The sequence below is a fragment of the Schizosaccharomyces cryophilus genome (assembly GCF_000004155.1).
Source record: "Schizosaccharomyces cryophilus OY26 unplaced genomic scaffold supercont4.4, whole genome shotgun sequence".
Classification (NCBI taxonomy): Eukaryota; Fungi; Ascomycota; class Schizosaccharomycetes; order Schizosaccharomycetales; family Schizosaccharomycetaceae; genus Schizosaccharomyces; species Schizosaccharomyces cryophilus.
Window position 1 is genome coordinate 647,759 of NW_013185627.1, and position 21,162 is coordinate 668,920.

The 21,162-nt window shown below is 38.2% G+C and overlaps 10 protein-coding genes across 11 annotated transcripts; 5 read left to right on the forward strand and 5 right to left on the reverse strand.

Annotated features, from left to right (window-relative positions):
- The first annotated feature begins 46 nt into the window (after positions 1-46).
- Positions 47-2,409, forward strand: SPOG_02497 (translation release factor class II eRF3). The gene is made up of 2 exons (XM_013168438.1): positions 47-220; positions 301-2,409. The coding sequence occupies exons 1-2, from the start codon at positions 88-90 to the stop codon at positions 2,160-2,162; spliced, it is 1,995 nt and encodes a 664-aa protein (XP_013023892.1). The 5' UTR covers positions 47-87; the 3' UTR covers positions 2,163-2,409.
- A 135-nt stretch (positions 2,410-2,544) lies between these two features.
- On the forward strand, positions 2,545-5,341 carry SPOG_02498 (SNARE binding protein Sec1). The gene is made up of 3 exons (XM_013168439.1): positions 2,545-2,696; positions 2,740-2,780; positions 2,959-5,341. The coding sequence occupies exons 1-3, from the start codon at positions 2,669-2,671 to the stop codon at positions 4,951-4,953; spliced, it is 2,064 nt and encodes a 687-aa protein (XP_013023893.1). The 5' UTR covers positions 2,545-2,668; the 3' UTR covers positions 4,954-5,341.
- On the reverse strand, positions 5,100-6,406 carry SPOG_02499 (single-stranded DNA binding protein Ssb2). Its single transcript, XM_013168440.1, has 3 exons — positions 6,119-6,406; positions 5,370-6,041; positions 5,100-5,319 (listed from the first exon to the last, which is right to left on the reverse strand). Exons 1-3 carry the CDS (start codon positions 6,239-6,241, stop codon positions 5,293-5,295), a joined length of 822 nt encoding a protein of 273 aa, XP_013023894.1. The 5' UTR covers positions 6,242-6,406; the 3' UTR covers positions 5,100-5,292.
- A 244-nt stretch (positions 6,407-6,650) lies between these two features.
- On the reverse strand, positions 6,651-9,195 carry SPOG_02500 (G-protein coupled receptor Git3). The gene has a single exon (XM_013168441.1). It carries the CDS (start codon positions 8,561-8,563, stop codon positions 7,058-7,060), a length of 1,506 nt encoding a protein of 501 aa, XP_013023895.1. The 5' UTR covers positions 8,564-9,195; the 3' UTR covers positions 6,651-7,057.
- On the reverse strand, positions 9,122-13,478 carry SPOG_02501. Of its 2 annotated transcripts, XM_013168442.1 has the most exons (3): positions 11,478-13,478; positions 11,310-11,423; positions 9,122-11,217 (listed from the first exon to the last, which is right to left on the reverse strand). In XM_013168442.1, exons 1-3 carry the CDS (start codon positions 11,628-11,630, stop codon positions 10,348-10,350), a joined length of 1,137 nt encoding a protein of 378 aa, XP_013023896.1. In that variant the 5' UTR covers positions 11,631-13,478; the 3' UTR covers positions 9,122-10,347. The 2 variants fall into 2 exon arrangements, with proteins under 2 accessions (XP_013023896.1, XP_013023897.1); XM_013168443.1 differs by lacking the exon at positions 11,478-13,478 and having other exon boundaries at positions 11,310-11,473.
- SPOG_02502 (3',5'-bisphosphate nucleotidase/inositol-1,4- bisphosphate 1-phosphatase) lies at positions 11,720-13,479 on the forward strand. Its single transcript, XM_013168444.1, has 2 exons — positions 11,720-13,016; positions 13,069-13,479. Exons 1-2 carry the CDS (start codon positions 12,162-12,164, stop codon positions 13,267-13,269), a joined length of 1,056 nt encoding a protein of 351 aa, XP_013023898.1. The 5' UTR covers positions 11,720-12,161; the 3' UTR covers positions 13,270-13,479.
- A 101-nt stretch (positions 13,480-13,580) lies between these two features.
- On the forward strand, positions 13,581-14,896 carry SPOG_02503 (RNA export factor Rsm1). Its single transcript, XM_013168445.1, has one exon. The coding sequence runs from the start codon at positions 13,812-13,814 to the stop codon at positions 14,700-14,702; it is 891 nt and encodes a 296-aa protein (XP_013023899.1). The 5' UTR covers positions 13,581-13,811; the 3' UTR covers positions 14,703-14,896.
- On the reverse strand, positions 14,766-16,770 carry SPOG_02504 (TORC1 subunit Tco89). Its single transcript, XM_013168446.1, has 2 exons — positions 15,608-16,770; positions 14,766-15,556 (listed from the first exon to the last, which is right to left on the reverse strand). Exons 1-2 carry the CDS (start codon positions 16,533-16,535, stop codon positions 14,946-14,948), a joined length of 1,539 nt encoding a protein of 512 aa, XP_013023900.1. The 5' UTR covers positions 16,536-16,770; the 3' UTR covers positions 14,766-14,945.
- A 718-nt stretch (positions 16,771-17,488) lies between these two features.
- Positions 17,489-19,455, forward strand: SPOG_02505 (uridine kinase/uracil phosphoribosyltransferase). Its single transcript, XM_013168447.1, has 3 exons — positions 17,489-18,505; positions 18,577-18,896; positions 18,965-19,455. The coding sequence occupies exons 1-3, from the start codon at positions 17,869-17,871 to the stop codon at positions 19,370-19,372; spliced, it is 1,365 nt and encodes a 454-aa protein (XP_013023901.1). The 5' UTR covers positions 17,489-17,868; the 3' UTR covers positions 19,373-19,455.
- Positions 19,398-21,036, reverse strand: SPOG_02506 (AGC/YANK protein kinase Ppk33). The gene has a single exon (XM_013168448.1). It carries the CDS (start codon positions 20,644-20,646, stop codon positions 19,636-19,638), a length of 1,011 nt encoding a protein of 336 aa, XP_013023902.1. The 5' UTR covers positions 20,647-21,036; the 3' UTR covers positions 19,398-19,635.
- Between the last annotated feature and the right edge of the window lie 126 nt (positions 21,037-21,162).

A 21,162-nucleotide genomic window follows, 5' to 3' on the forward strand; every position in this document is an offset into this window, starting at 1 on the left:
TTGCTACTGATTGTTACCTGAATATAATAATTTTCTACCACCAACACAGCGTTCCTTTACCACACCTCTTCCTACATATAGGTAAAAATGGCTAGCAATCAGCCAAAGAATGGTGAACAGGATGAGCATCTTGCCAAACAAACTTCGAAATTGTCGATGTCTTCTTTAAAAGCTCCTTCGTTCACGCCTACAGCCCCCGCCTTTGTGCCTTCTTTCCAACGTAAGTCAATACCTAATCATCGATACTTTTCTCACGATATTATCGCGACTCAATATAAGGTTGTTCTAACGCATATTTAGGCCCTAGCTTTGCTCCTCAACAACAACAGCGACAACAATCCAATGATGCAGCAAGCTCTCCATCTGATCAATTTATGGGAGCTCCCAATATGAGCTACCAACAATATTACCAAAAGCCTGCTTCCCCAGCAGCGCAAGATCAAACTGATGATAAGAACAGAGTTCCCGATTTTTCTAAGAAGAAATCATTTGTCCCTCCTAAAACTGCTTTACCCAAGGGTAAGGTATTGTCTCTTGGTGGTTCTTCTGGTGCTCAGAAGCCGAACAAGCCTGTTTCCATCAGCTTAGGTGGTGCTAAACCTGCTGCTCAGCCAGCTGCCCAAACTTCCGCTCCCGCTGCTTCCTCTACTAAAGAGGATGCTCCTGTAAAGTCTGCTGAAGATAATTCCACTCCTGCCCCTGCGAAAGCTGAAGTGAGAAAGCCTGCCGAGGCTCCAGCACCAGCAGCGGTCAAGCAGGACAAAGGATCTACTCCTGCTAAACAAGCTTCTGGTAACAAGGAGACTACCGCTACTACTGAGTCTCCTACTGAATTAGAGACCACTGTTGACAGAGAAGTCTTAAAAGAAATGTATGGCAAGGAGCATGTTAACATTGTCTTCATCGGTCACGTTGATGCTGGTAAATCTACTCTGGGTGGTAACATTTTGGTCCTAACTGGAATGGTTGATAAGCGTACCATGGAAAAGATTGAGAAGGATGCCAAGGAAGCTGGTAAGGAATCATGGGCTTTGTCTTGGGCCCTGGATAGCACTTCTGAAGAACGTGAGAAGGGTAAGACTGTCGAAGTCGGACGAGCCTATTTTGAAACTGAGCATCGTCGATTCAGCCTTTTGGACGCTCCCGGCCATAAAGGTTATGTAACCAACATGATTAACGGCGCTTCTCAAGCCGATATTGGTGTTTTGGTTATTTCTGCTCGCCGTGGTGAATTTGAAGCTGGTTTTGAACGTGGTGGTCAAACTCGTGAGCACGCTGTCTTGGCCCGTACTCAAGGTATCAACCATCTTGTTGTAGTTATTAATAAGATGGATGAACCCAGTGTAGAATGGTCTGAGGAGCGTTACAAGGAGTGTGTCGATAAATTGAGTGTTTTCTTGCGCCGTGTTGCTGGTTACAACTCCAAGACAGATGTCAAGTACATGCCTATTTCTGCCTATACAGGCCAGAACATCAGGGATCGTGTTGAAAAATCTATCTGTCCATGGTATAGTGGACCTTCGTTGCTCGAATATCTGGATACCATGTCCCGTTTAGAACGTAAAGTTAATGCGCCGTTCATCATGCCCATTGCCAGCAAATACAAGGATTTGGGTACCATTTTAGAAGGAAAGATTGAGGCTGGTACCGTCAAGAAGAACCAAAATGTTCTAGTTATGCCCATTAATCAAACACTTGAGGTCACTGGTATCTACGACGAAGCAGATGAAGAAATTCCTTCTTCTATCTGTGGTGATCAAGTTCGTCTCAAGGTTCGTGGTGATGACTCTGATGTCCAAAGTGGTTACGTTTTGACCTCTACCAAAAATCCTGTTCATGCTACCACTCGTTTTGTTGCTCAGATTGCTATTTTGGAGTTACCTTCTATTTTGACTACCGGTTATACTTGTGTTATGCATCTTCATACTGCTGTCGAGGAAATTTCCTTTGCTAAACTTCTTCACAAGCTGGACAAAGCTAATCGTAAGAGTAAGAAACCTCCTATGTTTGCTACCAGGGGTATGAAGATTATCGCTGAATTGGAGACTCAAACGCCTGTTTGTATGGAACGATTTGAGGACTATCAATACATGGGCCGTTTTACCTTGCGTGATCAAGGTGCTACGGTTGCTGTTGGTAAAGTCATTAAAATCTTGGAGTAAATTGGTTTAAATTTAATTGTATAGTTTTCGTTATTAAAAATGGTTAATGTTATCATTGCTAGATAATGTACGGTATCTTGTTTTTCATTGAGTATGTGGACTTTGAACATAAGTATGCCCTTCTGAATATAAGTCCGAGCGTGAATAACCTTCTCCTCTAATAATCTTTTGATCGCTTCGTAACAGAAACCTTAGAATCCATATAAAATACGTTAATATTATACAAGTCAATAAATAAGCATTCAAAAATTCGATTATGAATCCATTTCTAAGAACCTACTATTCAATCTTAGTACCCTCTACATATACTGAATTCGGTAAACCCTCGGAATTTCCGCGATGATGTAAATAATACCACCAAAGCTGAATTTACCTTATACATGTCAGATTGGTTTTATTGTTTGTGGAAATTGCAGTTTTCTAATGACTTTTTGTGGATTTAATTAGCAAAATAACGTCTGAATATAGTCATCCTATTTCAATTACACCAGGTGAAAATATAGCAAATGGTTTTGTTAGAGACGCAAAGAGAAGGTATGTTACGGTTGCAAATCAGAAGTGCTAACATCTTGCCTAGTCTTTTTTAAAAAAATAAATGCTATAGAATGTGCAACAAAGGTAAGCAAGCTTTAGTCAGGAAACGCGAAACGAAACTTTCAATCCCATCCCACTGTCTACCATTTGGCATATATATTGGGTTCATGAACTATTGAAACTATTTTTTGGCAAGAATAGTTTGAGACTCCTGCCATAATTTCCATAGTCAGATTGAGAACGCTTTGCTAACTCTAATCAGTGGAAGGTGTTAGTAGTAGACAGGAAAACTGCAGACATTATCAATCGATTTACCTCTGTCCATAGACTTTTGGAAGAAAAGATTGCAGCGGTGGAGATTTTAGAAAATGCAAGGACTCCAAACTCATCTTTTGAGGTTTTATATATCCTTCACTGTCAAGATAAACTAGTCGACTGTATTTACAAAGACCAAGAGTATCCAAACAGCTATTCTGGTATTCATATCATGTTTATTGATCGAATTAAGCCTCAAGTTGTTGATCGCTTAAAAAATTCTAGTATCACTTCAAAACTTCGTTCAGTACAGATTGGATATTTGGATTATTTTGCTCTTGAGTCCAGATATTTTCAAGTGCACGACGAGTATTCAGGGTTGCGTCTTTATCATCCTTCTTCTGGTCCTATTATTCGGCAAGAATTATCAAATATTGCACATGGAATTCTTTCCGTTTGTGTAAGTCTTGGAATTGCCCCAAACATCCGTTGTTATTATCCCAAAACAGCCAAACATACCTCAAAGACGATGTCTTTTATTTTAGCGTCACAACTTCGTGACATAGTTGATGAATACTGTAACACTCATCCCGGGTTCCAAGAATCTTCTCAGAAATCTACTTGCTTAATTGTTGACCGTTCCTTAGATGTTGTATGTCCTTTTGTGCACGAATTCACCTATCAGGCTATGATTCATGATTTACTCCAAATTAAAGATGAGTCTTATCCTTTTACGATAATGGGTCCTCACGGTTTAGAAACCCGGACTGGCAAGTTATCTGATGATGATTCTGTGTACGTTAAGATACGGCATATGCATATGCGCGATGCGATTGAACGGTTAATGGCTGATTTTAATAAGTTTTGCGAAGAAAATACTATTTTTCTTGATAAAGGACAAGCCTCCTCTCTTAATGACATGCGAAGCATGCTTGCTGGTCTGTCCGATTTTCAAGAACTCCGTAACGAGTATTCTCTTCATTTAGCCATGGCACAGGAGTGCATGAATCTTTTTGAAAAGGAAAATTTACTTTCCATTGGTTCTGTTGAACAGGATTTATCGACAGGCTCCAACCCTGAGGGGAAAACTCCGCGAAACGTGCTTTATGATTTACTTCCTTTACTAGAAGATGATTCAACATCTGAGGCAGATAAGCTTCGTCTTCTCATCCTTTACATCACTTATAGAGATGGTATTATTCTTCAGGATCTGATGAGACTATTTCGACATAGCAAATTGCCTAGTCATCGTCAAGAGATTTTGCAGAATCTAGAACAGCTTGGGGTAAGAAATGTAAAGCGATTATCGGATTCCAGTACGAAACGAAAGGAGGTTGCAAAATCGTTACCTGCAGGCGAGGAAACCTATGAGCTTTCAAGATTTGTTCCTACTTTAAAAGCAGTTATGGAATCTCTGGTACAGGATGATTTGGATAAGGAATTGTTTCCTTTTATCCGTGATCTCAACCCGGAGACAGAGTTGGAGGTAGAGCAAACCTCTTTGCGAAGCTCAAGACCATCGTGGACTCGTTCACGATCCATAGCGACACGCTTACCCAAAGAAAAGTTTTTAGTTTTCGTAGCAGGTGGTACTACTTATAGCGAACTTCGATCGTGCTATGAAATTTCTGAAAAACTCAATAAAAATATCCTCATTGGAAGCACATCCTGTTATTCTCCTAATGAATGGCTTGAGTTCTTCTCGAAATTCCGAAAGTCTAGGGAAGAACTGAAATTTCCGGAAGATAATTCTGAGCCTATTCCATGTTTACAAGCTCAACCGAGTAAACTCTTAAAACAGCCGACCGTAGATGTACCATCATCTCCATTCGAAAGTACGTCGGCTCCTACTGCATTGCCTAGTAAAGAAGCTGATAAAAAGAAAGGAAAAACTAGTAAGCTCGGAAAACTCATGTCTACATCGAAGAAGGATAAAGACAAGGATAAAGTTTTGACGGAATCGAATGATAAAAAGAAGAAGAAGAAGTTTGGTGTGTTCTAAGTTTTCTTCGCGAATTGAGAAGTAACTTTTTTGACCTTGTCTCATGATATATATAGAAACAAGAGGTTTTTTACGATTTTAACTTTTTGATTTATAATGAGTTTTACAGTTAATGACTTTGAATTGATATATATGAACAAAGCTTTGAAAGTGTCAATTTTTGTAAGGGGAATGTTTATTACTCAAGTTTTAAAAAATAAAAAATCCCATCAAGGAAAGCCTAGGTATATACAAAATTCGAGAATTAATTAGATAGAACATGACAAGGTGAACACAAAACCAAAAGGACCGAATCTAGGATCATAAAGCCATTGATTATAAGTTAGGAAAAGAGAGCATTCATTGGTCTTGCAGGACGCTCTTAAACTAAATAGAATGTTAGCAAATGGTTGTAGGAAAGAGGGAAAACAGCATACATGGTTTTCGTCAATTGTAGTGTAAATGATGCCTTCTTGTTGCAAAAAATCTGTGACAGCAGTAAGATCTATACCAGGACCAACGCTTTGGGCAAGTTGTCGAACATGTACGCCCTCATTCGTGTCAGGAGCATTATGTATAGCTTGCATGACGATCATTTGTGTGGGAGTTAAAGAGTACTCTGCCAGTTTTTGTTCCAAAGAGTTGGAAGCAGGAGCAGAACCAGCATTGGGGACAGGATTACCGAAAGCAGAAGGCGCTGTACCAGTCAATTGGGGCTTCTGGGTGAAGTGTACATGAACGCTGATGGCTTCCAAAAAGTGATAGTGAATTTCGTTGTGATCCTTTATATTCCGAATATACTGGGAAGCGATATATATTTTCCCGGAGAAGACTTTAATATTTCCATATACACGAACATATGTATCAGTAGCCAATTCTGAAAGAGCATCAATGTGCTCCCAATGTCGGACTTCAATCATACCCGTGCCATCCTCAATCTGATACGTTGTGTTTGTCGTTTGTTGGTGAATGTTTCTCAAAACTCCTACAAAGGTTACTTGACCAACTTCGACCCCGTCTATTTTGAACTCTGCATCAGCATGGACTTGGGTAGCATCCAATATCTGCTTGATAGTTACAGGACGTAGCTTATTGCCAATTCCTTGTTGCTATATTTGTCAGTCACTTGTTTCAATGAAATCACTTGAGCAAACTAGGCCGTATAGAATAAGCATCTCAAACATACCCTATCAACACTAGGCTGACTGGACGGATCATAATCATTGAATCCACCTCCTCCCATTCCTGGAGAAAAGGTTCCATTGAAACCTGAACCATAACCTCCTTTATTATAGGGATCGAAAGCCATGATTTCGATGTTGCTAACTTCAGAAAAGGTTAATTTCAGATAACACGGAAATTTGTCACCACAACCTGGATCTATTTGTTCTTTTCTTTATTTTTTGGTAAACAGAGATCCAACCAAACAAGTCGTTCAATTAAGTCTGGTAATCGCTGGTAGTTAGTGTGCTGTTTGTAAGTTTCACGACACGCTTTTTCATATTATCATACTTTACGTGACGCGTTAATATGATATTTTATGTATGCTTATAAATAGAAGCAATTTACAATGGCATATAATAAAATTTATATGCTCTTATATTCCATTTGCATATCTATGTTTCAATATAGAAAGATATTTATTGCTATACGTTATGATGAATATAAATTATCTTTTATAGTAATACTAAATGAATCTAAAAAAAATTCATTCGTCGCTGACTATGTTACTCTTTCTTTTGTTCGGCATGCTTGCATGTAAATAACTTACTAAAATAGTTATCATTAGAGATTAAATTGTTCTAACTTTTGCTTTTCTTTTTTCAGACTTACTTCTCAATTGATCATATGCTAATATCCTTTTTTTCTATAGCCTACTAAATATATTTATTACAAAAGTAGATTTTCAGAAGCCAATACATTTCTCGATTAGATTTAACTAAAATTGCAAGTTAAGATCTGATTGCATTATGTTTAATGGAAACCATGTTACTGTTAAGTATTTTGCGATTGCAATAATTCACCAGGTTAAACGAATGAAGCGGAGGTTACGTATAACAAACGGTGTTATTATGAACTAGAAATATTAAAGCTGCAATGTTGCAGTCGTAAACGGAGAAATTTTTTAGTCATTAGATCGTCTTTTTTCATGCATTAAACTGTTCTTCCCAAAAAAATTTTTTTTTATGAAATTCGTGACTAGTAGATATTTCTTTTTCTTGAGAACAACGTAAAAGCCTTGATAACAAGCAAACAGTAAATCACAAAGGGTCAGAATTATAGCAACAAAATTGTCACAAAACACAGCTAGATAAGCAAATCCCTTACAGTAACCAACGCATTCACTGTGAATGTTTGCTATAGTGATGATATAACGAACCTGAGGGAGGAACCACATTAAGAAGAAAACAGCGGGATACGCAAACAGAAATTTGGATTGACGCATAATACGACTCCTTTGTTTTGTTAACGGATCTTCATGCAGGTCTTTATCGTAAATAGCCATTGCACTATCGATTGACTCTTCTTCATTATGTATTCTGTTTTCATTTCTTTCGTTAAGTTCTGTTTGAGACTGGGAATTTGAGTCTGGAGAACGTCGGTTTTCTAAATTCCCAGGTATAAAGGATTTTGATGGATTGGGGCGATTGTACAAGCTAGGAAAACGGTAGGATTGTTGATGAGAATCGGACGGGGACGATAGGGACTGAGGATTAGGCAAAGAGGATGCTTCATGAGCACAACTATACGTATGACTTGAAAAAGAATTTCGTGGGGAATGTAGAGAGGAGGAAGTTGAGGAGGAGGAAGAGTAATTTTGAGGGAGAGGTGGCAGCGAAATTTGAGAAGGGTTTTGAGGACCGACCTCAAGGTCATATATGGGAAACGAATCAGGATTATCAGGAGAGATTTTTTGAAACTGCTTAATTTTTTTTCTAATGGTAATAAACATACCGAGATGAAGTGCAAAAATGATTCCTGTAAGAACATAATCAAAGGTCCAATTGAGAGCCCACTGGAATCGAACGGGTCGAAACGGAAGAAAACATCGAGTTTGGAAATTCACAAACGTATTATCTGTATTCGTAAAAGCAAGAGCACCAACTGTAAGAGGGAAGATGAACGACAAGGCATATACGGTATGTCGAAAGCGATAAAGTCCTCCGCGATCTGCATCGACAGATCTAGGGTGAAGTACGATAAGGGAGTTATGTAATACGTTGATCAAAATCCAATAATCAGACATCCGAAGCATGACCAAAAGAAAAAAGCCTAAGGTAAAACATCGTCTCGCTGGGATCCAAAAATAACCTGAATATATAGATAAACTTGGGTGAAGAAGCTGAATTATGGAACGAATTAAAAGGACTATAAAGAGGGTAATATGAATATGATCACGGAAAGTTTTTTTTTTTTGACGAAAAAATCGTAAACAAACTATAAATATACAAAAGGCGATCGAAACGGAACAAGCACCAATAACCATTAATCTTAGGTGTTTCAACTCTATGCCTGTCAAGACGATGATCGTTGAGGTGCCGGTGGTGTTAGTTCGATGGAGTCGATGATGGTGTCGCGCATCGGCTACACCAGTAGAATTCGTAACATCGCTCCGACAAGTAAATTGCATAAGAAGAAAGGCTTATCAATGTTCTCAATCCAACATAAGGTGATAATAAGCGCACATCGAAACACGAGAGAAAATCACAAAAAGAAAAGTTTGGAGTCCCCAACGAGAAATTAAATATTGATGCAAATTTTAGAAACGTAGGGAGAAAAAAAAGTGAATTGAGCACAACTAAAGGAAAGAGACAGAAAGAGGTTTGGGATAGGCGGAAGAAAAGAAGTGGTTAATATAAGCAAGGAATAGTAACGAAGAAAAAAAGCCAGAGACGTCAGAGAATGAGGCGAAAGAAATGAAAAGAACTCAAAATCAAATAAGACCCGAAAATCAATTTTCTTAAAGAGTTCTGCAAAAAGGTAAAAGGAAAAGGAAACAGATTAGTCCAAACAGTAGAATAAAATTTTATTATATTTGAAAGAAAGAAAAAAGTCTGATACAAACAATCAGGAAAGAATTGAAAGTAAGATAAAAAAAAGAAAAAATTAAGGATAAGTCAACTTTGGAGAACAGAAAAGGATGGCTGATCTAGGCAGGAAGAAGGTCCTTTTATAAAACAAAAGAACCCTGGCCAAACCCTTACGCAAAAAAGAGGGCAATAGTGAATGGGAACAACTTGGTTGAAAATCCACACAAACAGTATACAGCTCTGTAAGCTTTGGAGAAGAAGGTTGATCCGAAGCTTGAAATCACTGGCTTTGAGGTATTAAACGAAGTAGGAATGGTCATTCACGACGGAATTACATCACTCATAGACAAGAGAGGGGTGAAACACAAGCGGGGAGGGAGAGAAATACAACGTGAAAATAAAGATGGAAGTGAAAAAATAAACGGATTTTTTTCAAAGAAAATATAACAAATGTTTATGGTTTTTCTTAAAAAGAATCCTACCTAAAGTAAGTCACATTGTTATGCGGTTTTTTAAACGAAAATTAACCTATTCGAGAAATGATCTTGTTCTCGGCAAAAGAATAAGATAACCTCGTTGTAAGAGTTATTATTGCCGTTGTCGCCTTCCCTTTTCCTCTTGAAAAAAGGTTTGCACCCTAACTCTAACAGAGATAAAGACACAGAGCGGGATGACCAAACGCCTCCTCTTTTGTACAGGAAAAAATGAACCAGAGAGATAATAAACTCTCAATTGAAAGGCGAACCTGATAACCGAAATCAATGGAAGGTGAGAGTCTGTTGACCTAACACTAGACACAACAGTCTACTATTCTGCAAATAAGAAGAAAACGGGCCAGCGTGTTAGCTTTCATTAAACGTTGCTTAACGGTTTACGTTGGGATTCTGTATATGTTTTCACTTCGGCAAGTAAGAAACAAGAAAGGATCATATTATATCAATAGGAGCATACTTGGGTTGTGGAAATTTTCCTGGAAGAAGTTACCTAAAAGAAGGAATATGGTTTCTGGTGTCTGTTTGGTTTCTTCTTTTTGACGACATCACGGATTCAAATTTGTACGCATTCTACCATACCATCGTCACCAAAAACCGCTCTTTTTCGGCCGTAGACTTGAGCTTTGTTTACATGGTATGGCAGGGCATGGCGCGTGTCATAGAAAACATTACATCGCACGACATTCAGGAAAGCAGTTCGTTTTATGTGATAGAACGATAATACGATGAAACGATGAAACGATGAAACGAACAGGAAAAAAAAACAAGAAAGAAAAAAAAACCCCCAAGGATGAAATGAATCCTTTACCAACGGACAGGGTCTCCTTTCATTCTTTCTTTGCTTTATGAGGTTTCCTTATGTTTCCTGTTTGTTTGTTTACTGATTTGCTTTACGTATGTTGGATCGTAGCCCATACACGATCCAAGCTTTGGCATAGTTGAAGAAAGCTGTTCTGCTGGAGGTAAAATAGAATCTTATCTCGCAAGAGTTTCTCTTCTTCCGTCAAGTTGGGAGGAAGTACGGATGGTGACGATGTTGTCGGAGGCGATGGCAACAAATTCATCAAAGAAGAAACCTGATTATTATTGTCCTGTCTCGGCGTTACTGCAGATCCCATAGGTAATCCTTGATTTTGCGATCCAAGAGGCGTAGCTGCTACAACAGAATACTGGGATGGGTGAAACGGCGATGACGAAATAGCCACAGGATCTTCCCAAAGTGGTTGCGACATGTGTATGCTTTCCATATTCGTTTCTCGTCGTCCGGCCGTCCCGGGATTCTGAGACGGCCGAATAGAAGCCAACACACCTGAAGATGATGATGATGATGGCGTTGTTGCTGGCACTTGTGAATAGCTTAACGATGCTACGTCGTCGACCCTAGTGCGCTTGAAAGGAGTATGGGCAGCTATGTCGGTAGCACCGTTGTTTAATGTCGTACCTTGTGATGAGGAAGATGGTGGTATTACACCACCACCTCCTCCTGCTGCAATTGGCGGTGTCCCTGGAATTGTCTGGGACATAATAGAAGGTGCGTGAAGCGAAATTGCCGGTTGAGATGAAGAATTAACTGTTGGATTCATAGGTGGTACCATATACATCTCTTGTGAATTCCCAATCTGGCTTTGCGAGTTTGACATTTGCTTCTTCTCCGAAGATGACCTTGCATCTTTGAAGTATAATCCGAGGTTCTCTATTTCAAGCTTTGCTTTCATGTAAAACACATCTGACGGAAACTTTACTTGAAACCGTTTGGTAAGCTAAGGACAGTTTGTTAGTAGACTGAAAGGAACCATGTCAATCCCATTTCTTTGGTTCATTTTTTGAAAGAATATTCTTTTTTACGTCTTACATTGTTGCTATATACGCGAAAGTTCATGCAAGGTGCCTTAGACAATAGGACCAAGCTCCGTTCTTTCGTCCCTGGGATGAATTGGTGCCATGAATCTAGTAAATTTATACTTTGCTACGTAGAATAACATGTTAGTAGAAAGTTTTATGTGCGATACCATCACCATACAATTAGTTCTTCGCGCCTACGAATTTGCAATAATCCTGATGTCAGTGACATTGTAAATCCACCATCTGAGTAATGAGACCAGCTTGTAGATGTTGAATCATATCCATAAGAGTCTTGCGCAACAGAGTATTTTGCAATTGGATAAAAGTTCATGGTTGTGTTTATGTTGACTTCTTGGGTAACGCGTAAGTCTATTTATTGTTTCACTTTGTTACTCTATAAAAAGAAAGAAACGCGTCCTACTCTTCTAATGAATTCTTATATACCTTTTCTTTTCATTTAATAGGAACCCCTGTATTGTTTTCGTTCAGGAAAGCCATGGCAAGTATTTTCTCAGTGAGTGCGCGTTACACGCGTTTCCCGGCGTTTTTGAATTTTAAATGATTGGAATGTTGAACATCCATGCTACTTTCTTAGTCTTTTCCTATTCCTCTTGAACGTTTTCCAGGAGCATATCTCTTCTTGTATGAATCTCTTAAATTCCTTTTTTAGTTTCCATCAGTTGCACTGAATTTTTTCTAAAAACCAAGCTATTTGAAGAAAGAAGGTTTATTTACTTGGATATTTATTTGGATTCGTTCACTCAAGTCATAGTTCGTCTACAGCAAAATCTTTAACGCATTTGCTTTCTCGTATCCTAGACGCAAGTGGTTCCTAAATTTTTGGTAACTTATAAAAACAAATATGAATTTTCAATTTGAAAAAGAAATTGCTATTGTCGCTGTCCGTAGGGCTAGCTACTTGACCGAAAAAGTATTCAACCAACTTATAAAAGAGAAGAGCGCCGCAGGTGCTCACTCAAAGGAAGATAAGTCACCTGTAACCATCGGTGATTTTGGTGCTCAAGCAGTTGTCATTTCATTGCTTAAAGATGCTTTTCCCAAAGACCCCATCGTTGGTGAGGAAGATGCCGACCATTTGAGAAGCAATGGAGAAACCTGCTCTCGTGTCTGGTCATTGGTTCAAGAATCGATTCAGCAATCGAAAGAATATAAAGAGTTGGGTCAAATTAAAGACGCCGAGCAAATGCTGGCCGTTATCGATCAAGGAAATTACAACGGCGGTCGTGAAGGCCGTATGTGGACACTCGATCCCATTGATGGTACTAAAGGTTTCCTTCGTGGTGCCCAATATGCTATTTGCCTTTCTTTAATCGAAAATGGAAAGCCAATGGTGAGTGCCATCAGCTGTCCCAACCTCCCTTTTGACTTCAAGCAGCCCGAAACAAGTCCTAAGGGTATCATCATGTCTGCTGTTCGTGGTCAAGGATGCTTTCAATACTCCCTTCATAATTTGACTGTCCAACCCTCCCAAGTCTATATGAAGGATGTCCAAGATCCAAAGGATTCTAAATTTTGTGAAGGAGTCGAAGCGGGTCACTCTATGCAAGGAACCCAAGAAGAAATCGCTAAAAAGCTTGGGATTGTTCATGGACCTACAAAAATGGACTCTCAAGCCAAGTATGTCAGTCTCGCTCGAGGTGATGGAGATATATATCTTCGTCTTCCTACCAGCATGACCTTTGAGGAGAAAATTTGGGTATGTTGAAGATGAATAACAATTTAAAAAGCACGTAACTAACTTAGTTTAGGATCACGCTGGAGGCTCCCTCTTGGTCGAAGAAGCTGGCGGTATCGTATCGGATATGTTTGGTAAACCTTTGGATTTTGGCGTTGGTCGTACATTGAAGAGTAACAACGGTGTTATTGCTGCTTACAAAGGCATATTCCAAAATGTCATTGATGCTACGCGTGCCGTCACTTCTCAAGATCCCCATTTCAATAAGGTCTAGATAAACTGAAGAAGGAAGACATAAAAGCAGATTAACTCTTCTTTTTGTTATATAAGATCTTATACGACTGAATTTTTATTTGTTTATCCAGGAAAAGAAGTGTAAATTTGTTATCGTAATGTTCTCCATTCTCTGTCCCTTTCCTGAACGAATTTTTATCCAGATTAGATTTAAATAGTAAAAAAGAAAATCCATTCAATGGTAGTAAAGCTTTCAAGCTATCGTTTTCAAAAATAGTTCAAATCGGCATGGTAATACGATAATATCTTATTAAATGGTAAGCAAATCTCGATAAAATGATTTTTTTCTAGCTGGCAGAGAGATCTCACATAATAAACATTGAATACAGAACGACATTTAATAAAGAAAATTTTTGGTAAAACTCGTTGTTTTTCGTGTGAATTATACTATCTCTGATTGGAAAAGTTGCAACTTTAAACTTGCTTTTGTTCGTTTGACAACCGTTTTCATTTTTCTTTTGTTGGGATGTGTCCCTTAAACCCATCTGTATATAAACACTAATATTTGCTTTACTTTAGAAAATGGCAATTCCGTCGGATTGGGAATTAAATGAAGTCTTGGTTCAACTAGATAAAGTTGATGAGCAAACTGAACATGTTTTAGTCAATACAGTACAAAAGTCTTCTTCCAAATACAAACCATGGAGTCTAAAAAACTTTTTGGTTCGTTTAAAAACTTACCGAAATCGGTGGTCTTTGACTTATGATCCTCAGCTAGGTGAAGTCAATTGCTGTAAACATGGATGGCTTTGTGACTCCTATGATAAGTTAGCATGCGATCTATGCAATAAACAAATTGATTTAAGCTTTCTACAGAATATAATTGAGTCAAACGAGCTTTCTTGGGAGTTACCTCAAAACATCAGAGATCGTATTGAGAAGTCTCTGCTTGATGAACATCAGGACGGTTGTCTGTGGAAGCACATGATTTTCCCAGAAAACATATACGAGCTTGAAATTGCTACTGAGCTTCTGAATACCAAAAGAAGGATAAAAAGTACATCACCTTGCTCAGTTCAAGTAAGTCTTCCGGAAGAAATGACCCAAGAACGATTGATGAAAGTTGCTGAAAGATTAAATTATGATACAAGTAATGATCATGGTTTCTCGTTAATTGGGATCGCACTGACTGGTTGGACGGAGCAATTGTCAGGTCAATTGTATGAGTGCGAGTATTGTCATCGGAGAGTTGGTGTTTGGAATTTAAGTCAAGAGAATCAATTATTTGATATTATTGACCAACATAAGGTGAACTGCCCTTGGAGAACGCCCGTTATGAATAGCCAATTACATGGGTGGCAGATCATCTTGCAACTGTTCACGGGAGAAATAATATTCCAGGAAGTGGATAAAATCACAGAATATTCTCATTGGAATGATTTAACTTTGAATCTTCTTCAAGAACTTCGGTAAAGCATGAAGACTGTAATAATGGAGCAAGAAATGAATTTACCTCTTGATATTCAGCAAATAGGATAGGTAAAGAAAAGAAAAGAAAAGAAAAGATAAGTTATTATTAAATTATTAAATAATTTTTAACTAAATTAAAAATAAATAAGTACACACAAGATACTTTTAGCCAAAATTTTTCAGTATGAGAGAAATAGTTAGGACCGAGTCGAATTATAACAAAGAGAAGATATGAAGGAGTGACTTTTATTTCCATAATTCCAAAATTTTATTCTCCACTGTTTCTGGTTCCTCTCCTTTTCGAACTTTGGGAACGTGAATGGATTTTCTATGTGTATTAGCTAAAGGATACGACGGCTGAGAGGGATGAAGTATCTCGGTAGGATTTACAGAGTGAGATGTCGAAGAAAAGCCAACCGCATTTTCCGAGTAAAGACCCGGGGTTGAAGAACTCGGAGCATGCGGACTTGAGGTAAAGGGGTTGGAAGACGAAGAGAAATCTTCAATTTCTGAAGAAATTACAAAAGGACGAAGTTTAATCAAAAATTCATATACTATTTCGCGGTTCCTTCTAACATTGCGGAAATTTGTTCGCACTGAGTCTGTAATTTGCTTTGCTTGAGGATGTATATAGCGTTTGGCGGGATTTGTATTGGCATCATCTTCCACGGTATCAAATCGGGAAGAAGCTCGCTGAATTAAAAGCTTCTGTTGTGTTCGACTAGTTGAAGCACCTATGTCGTACAATTGAGCTGGTGATTTGGTGACATTTGAAGAAAATTTGCGGTTCGTAAGTATATCTCCTGGAAGAGAAGTAGTGACACTTTGTGCGTCTAAATCGACGGTTTTCGAAGGATCTACATGGTTGATTAGATTTTACCGAAATTAAGAAAAGTTTCAGAACATACCAGTATTAATAAGTGTCTTAGGGGGGACCGGTTCCTGACCTTGATTGTGAAATGCGGCTTGATAATTAGAAGTAAGGGGTCCATGCTCAATTGAAGACTTTGGTAGTAAAGCTTCTTTATGAACAGGACTTGATTGTGTTGTACTAGGAGTTTTCGGAGCAGCAAGTGGGTACCGTGGATACATCTCTGTGGGTGCAAGGGGACGATCAGAAAAGTCAGGAATGACTGCATGCTGATCTGAAGGAGGTAAATTGGAGATAGCATTTGGATGAATCGTTTCCTCTTTGATAGACGATTCACCTGTGGCAGCTTGCGAAGGTGAAATAGCTACCGAAGGAAAGTTTTGATGTTCGACTTCGTAAGAACTCTCACTGTATGCTCGTTTTGCTTCTGGATAAAAAGAAGGTTTTTGTTCATGCAGTTTGTATGGTTGTTCTTGTTTCAACTGCGCAGAATCGGATGGAGGGGGATTATGAGATTCTGGTTTGGGTGGATCAGTGCGAATGCTTTCGGTGTCAATATTTCCAGCTGTAGAGTCATTATCATTCGTAACTTCTTCCCAAACAAGTTTAGGCTTCCTTTGAGTCAATGGAATTAAGCCAGTCCTCGCTGCGACCACCCTCGACCCATGCAAGTCATTAAGGTCATTAAGTGATCTTTGTCTCGGTATAGCGGCATGCGTATGGTGATGACGATCGTAATTAGGATTATGGGAGGAAGTCCTTGTTAAAACATTAGGACGAGTATTTGCGGCGGCTATTTTTCCAGGTCGTCCAAGTCGAAGGTGTCCACCACCTCTTTTTATTCTGCTATTCACGATAAATCCTTTCTTATTATCCCTAGAAGATTTCAAAGAAGCTCCATCTCCTCCCTCAGTGCTGACTGTCGAGGTAGAACCTTTGCGAACGTGACCGGGACCCGAATCCATGGTCAATTGCAGGTTCCAATTTAATAATCCTAAAAATGAACTACTAATGAAAGTAATTTTTTCCGTTCAATATGGAATTATGCCAGGAAGAGCTGAAAATTTGATAGAATAATAGAGCAGAGGGTAGGTAGGGGAGTATAGTGCACTGGTTCTGCGGCGAAAAGAAAAAATACAAAAATGAAAGCGAAGAATGGAAGAAGAGATTAAAAGTATGAAAGTTATAAGAAACTTGAGCACATAGAAGGAATGAAAATGAAGAATGGTCTCGAGTTAGCAAACCACCAAATTTACCAGATTTAGGAGTTCATAACAGGGATATATAAACAATAGAAAATTCTCCTTTTCTGTTAAATTAATTTATTTTTTTCTTGGGTTACACGAGAGACGAACAAGGGCATTCAGGATCATAGTATTATATGAACGAACAGCACCGATTTGTCTATCCTTCATGATGAAAAACCAACCTGAATTGAAATCATTAGATGGAAAGATTTAAATATTTGCGTCTCTGTAACGTGTTCTACTTTTCTTCTTCTTTCTTCTTTTTTTTTTTTTTTTTTTTAGAGCGACTTGTTTTTGTTTACGTAAACAAACGATTCGGATTGTCGAGAATTTATCCTTGTTTGCATTGTTTGAAGAAAGGAAACAGAAATTTGATTAAAACTATGATAAAAGCTTCTGAAGAAAGTCTGAAACGTCTATGTGTCAAGACATTATGCTTTCCGTCCACCTTTTTGCCTAGGAAAAAATTAGATTCGCAGACATAAGAAACCACGTTCCTTACTGCAGACGATTCATACAAAAGTAAAAAAAAACAATTATACGATGCTTTCCATGCTACAATTGCTCGTTTTCTTACTTCCGGATATGCCGCGGCACAAGACATGGACTCGAGTAACAGAAGTTCTGTTACTTCTTGTAAAAAGTTGCGATAGTCATTTGTTTACTAACCACAACACCTTCCAAACACGCGTTTAAAAAGAAATACTGTTCTCGATTAATTTCTTTCGTTTTTCTTTATTCATTCCATTTCCGTTTTCGTTTGGGTGCGTTGAGTAGGTGAATTTCGGACTAAAGGTATACTTTCTTTTTTAAGACTTTTTGAAGAGAAAGGTTCATGATTGTTTCGTTTTTATCTTGTTTTTGGAGAGAAATTTGCCATTAAACGCGAGGATATTTCCTTTCTGTTCGAAACACCTGTCCTCTATTGCTCGTACACCATTATATATCTATATATCTATATATAGATTTTTTATTTTTTATTCTTTTTATTCTTTTGTGTGCTATTTTTTAAAAATTTCTTTCCCTTCTTTTTGTTTAAAACACCATTAAAATGGCTCAAGCAAATGAGGACAAATCTATGAAAAACCTGTACGAGCCTCCTTGGAGACGTATACGATTCATAGGGATTGCAGGCCCTTCTGGAAGTGGGAAAACTTCAGTAGCTCGATTAATTGTGAAAGCATTGAATTTACCCAACGTGGTGATTTTATCCTTGGATTCCTTTTACAAGCCTTTGACCATCGAGCAAAAACAACAGGCTTTCCGAAACGAATATGATTTTGACGCCCCAGAAGCCATTGACTGGAGTTTGTTGTACAGTGTGTTACTGGAGCTGAAACGAGGTCGTAAAGTTGACATTCCTATATACAGTTTCCACGAACATGATCGTCTTCCTGAAACTTCCACCTTGTTTGGTGCAAGTATTATAGTTTTGGAGGGAATCTTTGCATTATACGATGAAAGAGTTCGCTCTCTTCTTGACGTCTCTGTCTTCCTTGAGACTGATTCAGATGTTTGCTTGTCTCGTAGATTGAATAGAGATATCAATTACCGTGGTCGTGATATTCGAGGTGTCCTTCATCAATATGATCGCTTCGTCAAACCGAGCTATGATAATTTTGTACGGAAGCAATCACTATATACAGATATAATTGTTCCTCGTGGTCGTGATAACAAAGTGGCCATTGGTAAGTAGAAATAAACCCCATACCTTTTATTGTTTTCTATCTCTTTTTACTAACTTATTTGATCTCTTTAGAAATGGTAATCAAATTTATTAAAAGAACTTTGTCTGTCCAAAGTCAAAGCCACCGAGAAAACATCGACTCTTTACAGCAGATCGTTCCTACCATTCCAAATTTACCTTTAAATCTTGTTCAGCTCCGGCAAACTCCTGAGATTGAAGCTATAAAGACCATACTGGTAAACAAAGAAACGGATGCAGATAATATGCAATTTTATTTAAGCCGCATAGGAACAATGCTGATGAATTTGGCCGGCGACTCTTTAATTTATGAAGAAAAAGTTATTACCCTTCATAATGGAAATACATGGAAAGGATTGCATTTAGCAAAAGAGGTATTACTCAACATTGACATTATTTCGTAGCTACTTTTTTTTCGTTTTCAAGGAGCTAACCATTATAGCTTTGCGGTGTTTCTGTTTTGGGGTCTGGTGGTACTCTAGAAACAGCTCTCTGTCGCCAATATCCTAACGTACGATTAGGGAAAGTCCTTGTTCGCGTTAATCAAATCACCAATGAACCAAGCCTACAATATCATAAACTTCCCCGAGGTATTGCTGGAACCAATGTAATTCTCATAGCTTCCCAATTGACTACCAGCACGGACGTATTGATGGCAACTCAAATCTTAGTTGACTTTGGTGTACCAGAAGAAAACATTATTATTGTAGTTTACGTGTCATTTGTTGAAAGCATCAAGACACTGGCTTTTATATTTCCCAAAGTCACAATTGTTACAGGATTTTTGGAGACTGCTGAGGAAGCAGTAATGGGTAAGTTAAATTTAGAAAAGACGTTTTATGGATGTTAGGTTTTATACAATGAATATGGTTGGAGGTAAATATATCATGTATTATCGCATATAGTAGAATGAAAGTTTGTGGATTATGGCGTTGTAACAAGAAAAAAAATTCATTAAGCTCTATAATACTTGGCAGTAAATTTTATCATAACATGAGACGAGATTTAAAAATTAATGTAGCAAGACGAACATGAACGATCTATAAAGTCATGATTTCCTTAGCTAAGGAAATTTTCATTATAACGGAGGCATTAAAACACAAAAACCAGAAATCAAAAGGATGCCTCTAATTCTAAAATAGGGTCGGCGTATAGCTTGCCAGATTTCGGTCTAAATTTGGGCGCCCACTTTCCTTGAGAAATAGTTTCGAAGCAAACAGACGAGAAGAAAGATACATTTGGAATGTCTTTTTCTTGATGTCCATATCGATTTTTTATGGATGGCTCTAAAAATCCGAGAATAGCGGCATGTGCTTCTTTGGATAAGGTATTTAGTTGTTTGTTGTTACGAATTTCGAGTGAAGAGCACATTGTTTCCAGAAGAGATGATTTTTCTTTTTCGGAGGATCGAATCCAATTGACCACCATCGTGCTAGAAAACGGTCTATTTTGTAAAAGACATTCGTACATGGTGATTCCCAAAGACCACCAGTCTGATTCTCTGTAACCTATGGAATGCACGAGCGTTTCTGGGGACATGTAGGCTGGAGTGCCAACTCGACCTTTCACATAACTTTTTCCATCTTGGGTTTGATGGGAAAGGCGGGCTGCCACGTTAAAATCGACAAGTCGACAATGGCCATATTCATCAAGAAGGATGTTATCTGGCTTTATATCCCTATGTAAAATACCTTTGGAGTGGATATACATCAGCGCAGAAGCTAACTCAGCAATCCATACGCACACGACCGATTCTTGAAAGCGATTCTGCGCTATATGATATCGAAGATCACCGCCCAACATAAGATCTGAGACAAGGTATATTTTGTTATCGTCTTCAAACTCAGAATAGAATCTACACAAAAGAGGATGATCTAAAGAACGCAAAAGCGAGACTTCAGTGAGAAGTTGTTTTAGCTTTCCCGGATTGTGTTTTTTCTTGTTGATACATTTCAAAGCAAACTTTTGCTTGCTGCGTCGATCTTTTACCACAAAAACAGTACTCCAACTCCCTTTTCCAACAACGTTGCAGAGCTTAAATTGAGAGATGCTGCAAAAGTGTTTTTGTCCCTCCTCAATCCATGGCTGCTCGGCAGGTTTCACCTTCGACGATTGATTCCCCATAAAATGTCTAATGCAAATGAGCTTTAACCTAAAAACTAGAAAGAAAAATTTATGGAATAAAAGAAACACGGCTACTTCTTTTGTAGATTTCGAGTTAACGAGTTTTCTGGTAATCAAAATCAAAATCCTCTAGAAATTTGTTTTGAAGCAAGACAGAGCCAATTTTTTGATGTTGTAGAATCCAAATATTATAGTTTTACACAAGTCAAAAAAAGGAACACAATTTTACCTCTAGATGGAAAAATTTTCAATTAGATTTCGCAACTGGTTTCGATATCTGAAGGCGTCCGTGTTCTTTATTTGTTTTTGATTCTAAAACTTCAATGAAAGCGACATCCATAGGATAGATCAATTCCTGAAAGGAAGGAAAGAAAAGCAGCTCAGCTCTCGTTCTTATTATAAACAGAGAACAAAGAAATATTTTTACCGTTGTCTAAAGCAGTGCATGAGATAAATGGCATATCTCCTTTCGCTACAAAAGACCTTAAGTAATAGCGTATGAAAATGCTGAAAGAT